The following is a 12355-nucleotide window of genomic DNA, read 5'->3' on the forward strand; positions in this document are numbered from 1 at the left end:
GCGCCTGCAAATAAGCGACGATGATTGGTTTAAAAGACGGAAGTTAAGGAAGACGTCGTCGTTTACGTACCCGGATATCCGTTTTGATGAAGGTCGCCTAAATCGTTTTTGTTTTTGTTTTTGTTTTTGTTCTCAGCTGTTCAAGTTTTACATTTTTACATCGTGCATTACGTCCATTTTAATCTTTTAATTTCAACCATAGTAATTATAAAGTAAGTCCTTTGTAGGAAACAAGAAAACTTCCCACAAACATTGTTTTGTTTTATTTATCATATAAATGTATTGTTTGCCAGTGCGTATCACGGCAAATAATTCAAATACAGTAGTTTAATATATATTAGATACTTATTACGTTCAAGAAACCTGTCGGCAGACGTTGTGGTTCGTTTCCCTGGCAACGGATTGTTGACAAGTTCTTGTTCCTACATGGAAATACCGGCTCCTAAACAACATTGTCTCAGAAGAGTGTTTCAACTGCACTTACCATAGATTGTTGGTAGGCCTTTTTCGTTATAGGTCAACAATTTATTGATATTGATCAGTGAAAAGAATCGTCCTCATTGAGGATGGCTTACACTATTTTAAAATGCATAGAGCATCCTGCCCAAGATTTTCTATCATGTCTATATAGCTGCAAGGATTGTAGCGATACACAACTGTAATGTAACAAAGTTGTGTTTTCTAACGTGTGGTTCTTAGAAACTGTTTGATGTATTGATCTATCAAACCATGAGTGACTCTGTTTCAGGTGTAAAGATGTACAGCGCTCCAGTGGACTTATCTTTCAACCAAATCAACAATTTAGTAGGTATGTTTACCATATTATATCCTTCTTCTGTTTTATAAACAGTCGTATTAACTGTATTTATTCTAATTCTAGATGCATTGGCGGCGACGCCAACCAGCAGCATTCGACCTATAAAGAGAAATTCTGAGCTGAAGTACCCAAGCTGCGCCCTGCGTCTCAATAACAACAACGTCACTGACCTCTATGACCTCCAGAAGACCATCACACACTTCCTGGCTGAGCCGTCACAGCTCGCCTGGCTGGACCTCTCCTTCAACCAAATCTCACATATAGATGAAGTATGACTGATTTCACTCTTCCTGCCTTGTTTGTATGCGTGTTCTCTTAATGTATATGCCTGTAACATGTGCGTCCATGTGTTTCAGGTTTTGTGTGAGCTAAGCGAACTGCGCGTGTTGTATCTTCACGGCAACAACATATTTATCCAGTCAGAGGTGAACCGCCTGGGAGTGCTCCCTCATCTACACACCATCACTCTGCATGGAAATGTCATAGAAAATAACAAGGCATACAGGTGACAAACATTTACTCTCACATCCCTCCTGACAGGAAAATGTTTGTGTGTGGGACCATTTTGTTCTTAGCCAGTGTTTTGTGGTTCTTTATGAGAAGGCACAAAGGGAGCATAGTGATGGTGGTTTACTAGAGTAAATAAAAGTCAGTATAGTTTAACCTCATGCAAGAATGCAATAGCATGGTTTTTATGCATCTATGTGGGACACAAACGGTTATCCAGCATGTGGGTTCATAACATTGCAACAGGTGGTTAAATACAGATCGGACTCCTATTTCCTGCCCCAGCCTACAGAGCAACACTGCCGGCTGGCTAGAAGTCAATTCCAACATACTGATTTGTCATCTACCAAAGCAAAGCATTTTACTTTGTAGAATGTACGTGGCACCACAGAAGAAGCAATAAGGTCAAGTTGATCTAAGAGTTTTCAAATATATTGACTTCTTCAATATTCAGCAGGGACGTTTGTGTATGCGCACACAGAAAATGTATATTAACTATTTAGTGTGCAAGTATGACTGTTTTTTTCGTGCATTTAGGGACCGTGTGATTGCTGCTCTGCCTCGGTTAAAGTCGATGGACTTCAGTGCTGTGACTCGTCAGGAGCGAGTCTTGGCAAATATTTGGTATCACCGTTACAATCGAAGGAGTAACAAGGAGCCTCTCCAGTGACCTTGACCGATCTTCTCTGCGTCCGCTGTAGGAAAACCGTTGAATATTCCACGTACTGTTATATTTCTGGCTACTTGTGGTACAACTAGTTTAAATGCTAACTTTCAGTTGATTTTTATTTGATTAAAATGAATTTTGTATTAGTCTGACATACTGTACCTCATTTTTTTTGGTTTGTTCTTGTTAAAACATTGCCCATCACTTATTTGACTGTCTCTATTACATCAAATGCTTCCCAAATGTGTGCATTTGAATCTTGGGATTTATTGAATAAGTAACAAGTGTTTATGTTGAAAATCTTTAATGAATTAAACCAAAACAGACAAAATAAATCTTCAAACGTTCCGGTACTAGCCTAAGACATTACAAACACATTTCAGGTAGTATAACAATTTTGTGTAACAAAACAAAACAAAAATGCCAAGAGTTCATCAGAGAAAAAACAAACTCAAATCAAATCAAATGTGTAATTGTATTAACCACATCCTTGCAGATCATCCCTTTAGACTCAAGCGTCTCACCATACTGTGAAGAGAAAATATACCTTTAAATCACCATCACAAAAAGGTCTTGTATCATTTTATCTGCAGTGGTACATACATAGATTGCTAATGTTTGCCCACACTGCTATGCGATGGTTAGCTTCTGATTAATATGAACTCAATCATTTCACAATTTGCAGCAAAAAAAAGCTTTGTGTCAAAGTCAACACACGCAAGCCTTAAAAGGTATTTCACCACAAGATGTTAGCCAATCCCAACCGAAAGACTATGGAGACACTTCGTACAATCCATCGTCTGTTTTTATATTCCATCAGCAAATTCTGCACAAACAGGAAAAAACAGAGTTTATGCCCTTAAATATGTGAAATCTGGGTTTTTACCTTAAATACTCTGCCAGTTCAATTTGTCAGTGCAAGAAAACTGCAGAGGACACATTACCGCCTGTAAACTGAAGAACTTGTGCCCGAAGAAAGTTTAATCTTTTCCCACCCCCGTAGACATTAGCAGGCCCACCCAGCAGTCCCTCTGCTTGAGCATCCTCACCCATCAGAGAACACCAAGCTACGGACAAGTCATTCATGACTCGGCTTCAGTTCGAAGCATTCATACAGTGAACAAAAGAAAACAGATCTGTTTTAATTGTTAATCAATTTGCAACATTAGAGTGAAATCACAAGAAAATTCTCTCAAGTCAAGTTGATTTACTGGCTCGTGCTCCATCGGTAGCGCGACATGGCTCTTTATGTAGGGTGCCAATAAAATATTAAGGGATGGTTTATGCTCTAACCGGCATCCACCCAAAACAGTATAAGATTCAAAATTGTACCAACATCTTAACTTTTAGAGAAAACATTTCACCTTGACTTGGATTTCCTCACTTTTTTGATGTCCAGGTAGAATGATGGAAGAATGGGCAGAACTAGTCAAAGTACTGAGTGCAAACTCCTAGCCATGGTGCATGTTTTTTTTTTATACATGTAAATAACTAAAATATTAATTACACTGGCACCAATGGAACAGCAAAAATAAAGTCGAGACTTTATCATAAAAGTAATGATGTGTCAAAATCTCATTAAAGGTGAATCTACTGTTTGCCTTTGAGAACTGTTTGACATGTGGAATTTGACTTCCTGGCCTGAGGTTACAAGCTAAGAAGTCAAAATACAAATCAAGATAAAGAGACGGCCCTAAAACCATTAAAGAAGTCACAGAGAAGGATGAACAAAGGTTTTCCACTGCTGCTTCTGACAAAAGCCTGTGATCGACACGTAAAAGTATGCCTTATTGTTGTAAATATGAACTTGCATTCCAATGGCTCATCTACAGTAACCGCCTTAAATAACCCATCGATGACATTTGTCGCTGAGCCATAATTAAGTACGCAAAATGACAGTCATGCGGTGCAATGCTACATCATCTTTGTCTTTGTAGCAGTTAGAGGCATAGCTAAGAAGTGCAAGGACCAAGCTTCGTTAATAAAGGGTGGGCTAGAGGGCGACGACGCAGATGTGACAGGGAGAGCAGGATGGGAGCAAAAGTATCGAGGCCAGGGCTGCAGAATCAGGGGATGGCAAACTGGACGACCAGTTCTTCCTTAGCATCCACTTTGATTTGAGAGATTGCACTGTAAGCATAAGCTGCTATCTTTGACACCTGCAAAAAAAGAAGAAAATAGTAAACAGATCATGGGAGTGTGAAAAATAATTAGACAATGCTGTTTCATGGAAAAGCATTAGATAGATACAAGATCTATTTTAAGCCACAACGGTAAACGCAACCCTTCACAGCTTAGCATGCTGCTCCCGAAACAGTATCGCTCTGATGTTAAGTGTAGCCAACAACAAACATGTGCCAACATTTCCACGTGTGCTAGCGTATGCATTACCTGCTGAACATCCGAGTATGGCACCAGTTCACTTGCTAGCACTTGATGGGGTTGGCTGGTGAGGGAGGGCAGCGCGAGGGCTTTCTTCTGGGGCAGACTGTTACTCAACACAGTCAGTTTCGTACTGAAACAACCAAAAACCACACATTTATTTGGACTGCTGAGCTTTTATTAGTTAGGATGTAGTTTAGAGCTTTATTTCAAGCGCAGCTTTCACACACAGTCGCTACAGTACAGTACCCAAAGTGTGGATACGCCGTTGCAAGCGCAGCAGCTGTGTAATTTTATCTGGGGTTCAAGGTTTCGTTTGTAGGATAAGTGCTATGCTGTTGCAGGTTTTTAGTCAAATCACATCCCCCTTCAACCAAAACTTAGCAAATCATGTCAATAGTGTACGAGCCATCAGCATACCTCTGCAATAAGAGCACACACAACCACAGTATGCAAAAAAAACAAAGGTGCATACATACTAAGAACCTATCAACTAAAATAAATATATCAGCACGGTTAATGGGCTACCTATGTGTGTTTCAGACGGTTACAAATTACCATCTTCACATTCATGCAATCCAGACGCCTCAATTTATTACACGATTCTTATCAAACAGAGCCACACCGTTCGCACAAACAAACGAACCTGTATTGCCGAGCTTTGTCCATGTATTCGTGCTGCTCCATCATGACAGAGTCAGCTGCTGAGACATCAATGATAATCCTGGGAGACAGGAAACACAGTATATTTATTCATGGCCCATTACTGCCTGATCATCAGGAAATATGGCAGAAATTGAGTGACGCAGTGTCTTACTGTGCGGTCTTGGCGAGGATGGATGTGAGAAGGGCCTGCTCGTCGGTCCGCGCCGAGGGGACGCTGGGAGAAACCCAATCAGTCCCATTTGGAGGTTTACTGACCGGGTTTGGGTGAGTGATCAGCGGCTTGCGTTCATCAGAGTCCTACAACAGGCCAGGCAGGTTATTGATTCAGTGTAGTTTAACTAGTTATCTTAGAGCTGTGCAGCACATATATATACACACACACACACGTATACATACATACAATACATCTAAAAACGAAATTAGACGAGACATGGTTAAAAAAAAAAAAAAAAAAACACAGCAAAAATGTATTTCAACTGTACTTCCCAGGCCGTTGATACAGACAGGGCACGGAATGAAGACACGACTGAAATGTTTGCGTACGACATAAAAATAAAGAATCAAGTAAATGAACCAGAATACCAAACCCTTCTTCTGTCGATGAGAACGTTTACGTCACAATCGATCATCAGTATTTTTGCTCCTAACTTTAATAATACTAATACATTAATTTGAACACTTTATTTTATAAATGTGTAAATAAATAGCCATATTTATACTTTTACTTGTCACAACTTTAATTGCTTTTCTGCTTTCTTCTCTATGATAGTTTGTCATCAATGTTAACTTTATAGCTTGCCTTAAACCAGGCCTTATTCGAAGATTTAAGCTAGCAAGCTAAACATGTTTTCAGGGGTCAATTTTACTTTAACTACTTAAAGACAACGACTTTGTAACGTTGGCATATATATAATTAAACTGTAAACTACGCATGCTAGGTCATAGACAAAATGACTTACTTTCTTACGTAATGTAAGACATTTAATTTATCGACAAGCGCTTTAGCCCGCTAGCAGCTAACTACCTGCTCTGTGGTCTCGTTCTCGCTGCTGTAACAGCAACCCATGACAGCGTCCGTGGGGCGAAGCTACACAAACCCAGCGCTGCGTTCTCCGTCAGAAACGAGCCGCGATTAGCCTCTCCAGCAAACATAGACCGGATCGTCTGCGCGGCTTTACTTTAGCTTCATCGAGAAGAAGGAAGCTACTGTCAACAGCAGCTCCTCGGGTAAGCTATCACATGACTACAGCGCGCGTGCAGCGGCGCGCAACAATCACTTCCGGTATTTGTGGAATTGCGTTAGCCTTGGTCACGTGACGGAAAAAAGTTTTAGACTTGTAAAATAAATGCATATTAATGGAGCAAAACGTAAACAGTAAACTATATAATTTACTATCTTTAAAAAACCCCATCTATATTTAAAAAAAATGCAACCAATCAATCTTTTGTGTGAAATAATTGATTATTAATATGTTGACCCTTTTTCTTAAATGGAGTAGCAAATGAAATTCAAATGAAAACAACTACAAGCTTTATCGATTAATGATCATGTATTTCTAAAGACAGCAGCAAGAACAAGGGAACAGGATGCCACATGTTTCACCGTGGAAAAAGATGAAAGGGCCCCTCTGGCTGAGAGAGAATGATGACAGAGGCCGAGGCTTCAGCTCTGACAGACATATTTTCCTTTTCCAGGACCTAATTTTACAGTTAAGGCAGTTAAAGTATCTTCTTACACGCCACATTCTGGTTTCTATTCTTTCTTTACACAAAAACAAGACAACTTTAAACAGCCTGTAAGCGACTGTACAACTTGAGTCAGACATTTAATAAACATTATATCGTCGATACCATTTTCAAAATTGTTGCAATTGTTGCAAGCCTTCTAAAAAGCCAAATTAATGCGTATGTTTTTATAATAAAAATGCAGCCCAAATACAGTAAAAATTACTAAACCCATCGAATGCAGTAATTTCCTGAGTATTGCATTTTTTCAGTTCGCAGTTTTACACAGAACATCTTATTTACATGGCAAAAATGAAGATTATACACGGCGCAATACTTTGGATGTATTCTCTGTGGCCACCGATATGTTTTAAAACACGGCTGTGTGTGAACCGGGGAGGCAGACGGCAGTCTGCCGGGGTGTGATGATGATGACTGGGAGGCGCCTGCCCTCTCATTAGCCCCCCTGTGTTTATACCTGGGGGGGCCCGTTCAAGTCGAGGCAGAGGCGTCTCTCCCTTGTAGCCTCTCTGCGTTCCTGTTCGGATTTGCGATGTTCGCTTCTGTGCTCTCCGTTATTGCGTTATCCCAAATGGCTCTCGGTTCTGACCCGGTCCGAGCCCATCTGGGGCCGCCGCCGCCGCTCCCGTTCAGCTCCCCGGTGCGCTCGGTCTGCAAGCCGATCCCGAGCACCCTGTCCCTGTGCCACGGCGTCGGCTACAGGCACATGCGCGTCCCCAACCTGCTCGGCCACGACACCCTGAAGGAGGCCCAGCAGCAGTCGGCCGCCTGGCTGCCCCTCGTCTCCAAGCTGTGCCACCGGGACACCAAGAAGTTCCTGTGCGCGCTGTTCGCCCCGGTGTGTCTGCCGGAGCTCAGCGGGCCCATCAGCCCCTGCGGGAGCCTGTGCGAGGCCGTGCGGGACGGCTGCGTGCCCGTCATGAGCGCGTTCGGGTTCCCCTGGCCGAAGATGTTCAACTGCTCCCGGTTTCCTCGCGGGACCGAGCTGTGCATCCCGGGGAGCGGGAAGCACGAGCTGCGGGCGGTAGAGGAGGTTCTGAAAGGTCAGGGACCGGATCGGTGTTTGTCTGCACTCCGCTCAGAACCTTATTGATTGAATATTTACAGCAACTTAAAGTGGTCGGGCATGTACTATATATTTATACACCAATATACCTTTTTGGGGCCATGCATTATACACAATACTGTATTAGTATCCAAGTGTGTTTCACCACTGCAGGCATATTTATTTTTGCACAAAGCTCAAATAACAGCCAGACGATATCACTGGCCTATAGTCATACTGCTAATCATTAACAAGACGCATCACTGCAAGAAAGATATCTCCAAGGTTATTTGGAAATGTTTGGAAAAACACTTTTTTTTTTAAACTCTAAAATCGAAATCGTTGTCAGGGTCATGCTCAGTTAGGCTGTACTACAAAAACAAATGTATTTGGCTTAAGAAGTTGTGATTTAGGCCGAACACAGACAGCTTTTTTACATTTATTTTCTTTAAAATCTTATTTTAATTTAAACATTTAAACTCTCCTACTTCTGGACCAACTGTATTCTCCATCTGAAAGTCAGGGGTTCTTTTTTATTTTCTTTTTTCGCCCCAATCTTATTTTATTTTAAATGTGTTCTGCTTGCATTAATCCTGGAGTTTCCAAACACCCCGTGGCGTTTTTGATTCTTTTTGTATACTGTATCCCCATTGGAAACACTTATCCCCTCTCTTCTCCACTCTCTAGGTAGCGTTATCTGTGATGCCTGCAGTCTGGCTGCTGAAGGAGAGACCGACATCTACGAAAACTTCTGCCACAGTTCATATGGTGAGAACATTCAGATAACAACGATGGCAAAATGCTTAGTGGTTAGATAACTTCAGTTCATCCAATCATGCAGAGGGAGGCTGTTGTAAAATGTGTCTGAACTGACACCTGCTGAAGACTTTTCTCTCTGCGTCTGTTTCAGTATTTAAGATGCGTCTGGGCAGCGTGTCGACGGTGGGAGGGGACCGCCAGCTTGTGCCGACATCTCGCAGCCGCATCCTGAGGTGGGCAGGGGGAGGCGCAGAGAGAGCGGAAGGGGTCGGAGGCGCAATGGCCCACAGTGCGTTGTGGCTGCAAGACGGTGGCACTTGCACTTGTCCTGGCTTAGATTCTGCAGAGAGAAACGAAGACAGGCGGTCAGACGAGGGCCAGATGCACAAAACGCAAGCAAAAGACGGCGGAAAGGACGGAAAGGGTAGGTGGTATCTCGCCCTGGCTCAAGCCGAAGAGGGAAGACTGGTGCTGACTCGACTGGTGAAGTGGACGAGAGGGGACAAAGAGCTAAAGAGGTTCATCAGAGCGCTACTCAAACAGTCCTGTCCAGAGATCTAGACAAATGTTGCCGTCCTGCGCCGTGGATGTAGTTTTGTGGTTGTCTAGCAACCATCTGTAGTATAAACCAATAAAGTTACCAAAGAATGAGTGTGGAACACATCAGGAACTAATGTTCTGCCAACAATTACTCCAGTAACACTCAGTAAACCACCTGATAACATTTTTGTATTATATGTAAATGGACCATTGACCTTGATTAGTTTATAGATAAGTGTGAATCTGCATACTGGCCACTTAGGTGATAAATTGCTCCTGATTAAGTCAGAAAAAAAACAATGGTTAGCAATGCATCATGCAGCTATACTTTTTTTTTTACCAGCATTACATAATTATTAATTTACCTTCACTCAACATATTTCTGCTCCCTTGTGTAAAATAGAGCATTAGACAATCTGGACTTTGAGATTGTGTTTTTGTGTACATTTGTATATACAGAATCCAAATCAAAGTATTGAGTCATTTAAGGAAATAATTGGGGTTATCCATCACTAGTTTTCCATTGACACATATTTGGGATGAAGCTCTATAATTATTTTTCCTGTAATGCTAAAAAACATTTTCCTATAATATCTTAAATCAAAAACATTTTTGAGAATAGGTCATGGATTGAATAATCGTGTCATTTTCTCTTCAATTTTTATTTTACTACTATACTAGTCTCGAGAGTCTGAGTGGAACCGTTTCTGTTTGTTAGAATGCCTCACCGAAGAACTACTGAAAATAAGGGTCCAAAATGTGTGAATAAAAAAAATCATTCCGATCCATATTTGGTCTCTTCTTTTTCTATTCTGCTCCATTGTTCTTTGTATCAACCTGGATTCTGCTCTCCTAGTTATACTCGATAATATTCCGTCAATAGCCTTTCTCGTGTCTGTTTTTCTTGATCTTTCCAGGATGACAAAGCACAGGAGAAATTTGAGTCCATTGAGAGACACACACCTGTTGAGGTTAACTTGGTATATCCAGTGTCCATCTCACTGTCAACAGTATCGCTGTTCTTCTAATTATCTGGAGATCATCTGTCTTTTAGATCAGAAATCTTTTTTTTAAATAACAAGTTGATTATATTACTGCCGGTGTTTGTTAATAGATTATTTTCCCATGTGGGATTAATAAAATAAACTTCCGTTCTTTCTTTCTTATAATTGAAAGGCATACACCGCCATGTATAAATTATTCATACTGCCAGGTTTGTTACACTGCCTGCCTTTTCTGCATTCTCCTCAGCTGAGGTGCCATTTTCATCTTTGTCATCATCGGTGCTGCTGTGGCTCAGCATTTGGCAAAACCTTGCAGAAACCAGGTGAGTGTGTCTGTTTTTCACGAGACAGAAAGAGAAGCTTTACAGTGATGAAAATCATAGATGTCTGTGATGTCTATACCTGGAGTAGAAAGCACCTAGAGAGGTTGCAGGGTGGCACGCTAAGATCTGAACTGATATACAGTAAATCCATAATATTGTAGTTTATTAATGCAAAGACAGACGGAAGGATGACTGCTGGTGCGACATTTAAGTTTGAGCACATTTGAAAAGGGAAGCTGGAGTTGCAACATCCACCTTATAAACCCCATCTCACACAGTAAATTGTTGGGATGAAACTTCTTGAATATGACTAACGAAGCTGTTTCCCTCCACCTCGGGGTTAGGATGGTGTCTCCGGCGATCGCTCTGGCCTTCATTCCCCTCCTGCTGACGCTGATAATCAGGTACCGCTACTTTTTCGTGCTGTTCTATCGAGCAGTCTTGGTCAGGGTGTGGAAGGACTGTGTCACCGGTCTGAGTCGTGAGGAGCGGGCCTTCCAGTATGTGCTCACTCACGCCGTAGCCGGGGACCCTAACAGCATCTTGGATGCCTTTGATGCTTGGTGCAGCAAGGTGGAGTTCATCAGTAATATTGGACCTAAGAAAGGTGAGAAGATAGCGTGTACTGCAGCAACTATACTGTATATCTGTTTACTAGAAGGGCATGCAGCAGAGGTTTACCACTGCAAAGGCCCAACAGAGCTTCCTAATTGAATTATGCACTTGTTCAAATTCTAGTTAGAGATGTACCCCATCAATATAGGTTCCCTCACCGTTCTGTTTTTAAAATGTGGGCTGGGAAATCCATTAATTTATCTGGATCCACTCCGGGATTGAGTGGGTTCTTCCTTGTCATAAGTCCAACCCTTCCAGTAATTTTCATGACAATCTGTTGAGCAGTTTTTGTAAAATCCTCAAGCTTTCCTCTGTTTGTAGGAAAAATCCTGGACCGGTTGCTGATAGAGCAGAGCCCCCTGACAGTGCTGGAGCTTGGTGCCCACTGTGGGTACAGCACCGTGAGGATTGCCCGGGCTCTGCCGGTGGGTGCCAGGCTCTACAGTGTTGAGATGGACCAAAGGAATGCTGCCATAGCTGAGAAAGTGATCCGCCTTGCAGGGTTTGACGATGACACGGTGAGACACTTCGCTGTCCAGAGCACCACACATACTTAGAGGCCAATCCAATTATTTGTTTAGACGTAAATCTATTTAATGCAGGCAGGACTAAACCATCGGTGTCGTGTGATCTCCAGGTAGAACTCATCGTGAACCCGTCTGATGAGGTGATTCCTAAATTGCAGTCGGAATATGGTTTGGAAAGGCTGGACTTTGTTTTCATGGACCACTGGAAGAAATGCTATACCCCTGATTTGCAGGTGACAAGAATAAATCACCTCTGAATGAAAGTAGTCTTTTATAGTTTTTTGTCCCGTCTTGTCAGGGGAATGGATAAAAGTGTCCAAATGTGTCTGCAAACTTTGTATATTTCAGTACTATTGAAGTAGCATAATCTTCTTCTCTTAACATTCATGAGCAAAATAGATACTTTTTAAATATCTTATTTTCCGTTCAGTGTTATCGGGCCCACAGGATGCTGCTTCCTTGTGTTCCACAGATGCTGGAGGGCTCTGGTCTGCTAGGAAAAGGGTCCATGATCGTGGCGGACAACGTGCTTTTCCCTGGAGCTCCGAAGTTCCTCAGACACATTCGCAAGAGTGGCCTGTATGAGTGGAAGGTCCACCGAGCCACACTGGAATACAGCAAAGGCATCAGGGATGGGATGGCTGAGCTGATGTATCAGGGAATCATGTAGATCACACAGACCAGGAGCTGAAACCTTTTGAAGGGAATTACCTCCAGGCTAGCGCCCTTTCCCGTGGAAAAAAGAATGATCTGAATT

The 12355-nt window shown here is 42.1% G+C and overlaps 4 protein-coding genes across 4 annotated transcripts; 3 read left to right on the forward strand and 1 right to left on the reverse strand.

The window, feature by feature from the left end:
- The first annotated feature begins 756 nt into the window (after window positions 1-756).
- On the forward strand, window positions 757-1994 carry lrrc51 (leucine rich repeat containing 51). Its single transcript, XM_068745650.1, has 4 exons — window positions 757-808; window positions 881-1086; window positions 1174-1322; window positions 1862-1994. The coding sequence occupies exons 1-4, from the start codon at window positions 757-759 to the stop codon at window positions 1992-1994; spliced, it is 540 nt and encodes a 179-aa protein (XP_068601751.1).
- A 284-nt stretch (window positions 1995-2278) lies between these two features.
- Window positions 2279-6248, reverse strand: lamtor1 (late endosomal/lysosomal adaptor, MAPK and MTOR activator 1). Its single transcript, XM_068745452.1, has 5 exons — window positions 6064-6248; window positions 5191-5336; window positions 5020-5097; window positions 4383-4506; window positions 2279-4150 (listed from the first exon to the last, which is right to left on the reverse strand). Exons 1-5 carry the CDS (start codon window positions 6103-6105, stop codon window positions 4058-4060), a joined length of 483 nt encoding a protein of 160 aa, XP_068601553.1. The 5' UTR covers window positions 6106-6248; the 3' UTR covers window positions 2279-4057.
- A 1108-nt stretch (window positions 6249-7356) lies between these two features.
- sfrp2l (secreted frizzled-related protein 2 like) lies at window positions 7357-9150 on the forward strand. Its single transcript, XM_068745728.1, has 3 exons — window positions 7357-7828; window positions 8518-8598; window positions 8741-9150. Exons 1-3 carry the CDS (start codon window positions 7357-7359, stop codon window positions 9148-9150), a joined length of 963 nt encoding a protein of 320 aa, XP_068601829.1.
- Window positions 9151-10801: 1651 nt separating this feature from the next.
- On the forward strand, window positions 10802-12268 carry tomt (transmembrane O-methyltransferase). Its single transcript, XM_068745729.1, has 4 exons — window positions 10802-11063; window positions 11393-11589; window positions 11709-11831; window positions 12071-12268. The coding sequence occupies exons 1-4, from the start codon at window positions 10802-10804 to the stop codon at window positions 12266-12268; spliced, it is 780 nt and encodes a 259-aa protein (XP_068601830.1).
- The last annotated feature ends 87 nt before the right edge of the window (window positions 12269-12355 follow it).

The sequence above is a fragment of the Brachionichthys hirsutus genome, chromosome 11 (assembly GCF_040956055.1).
Source record: "Brachionichthys hirsutus isolate HB-005 chromosome 11, CSIRO-AGI_Bhir_v1, whole genome shotgun sequence".
In the NCBI taxonomy this organism is placed as follows: Eukaryota; Metazoa; Chordata; class Actinopteri; order Lophiiformes; family Brachionichthyidae; genus Brachionichthys; species Brachionichthys hirsutus.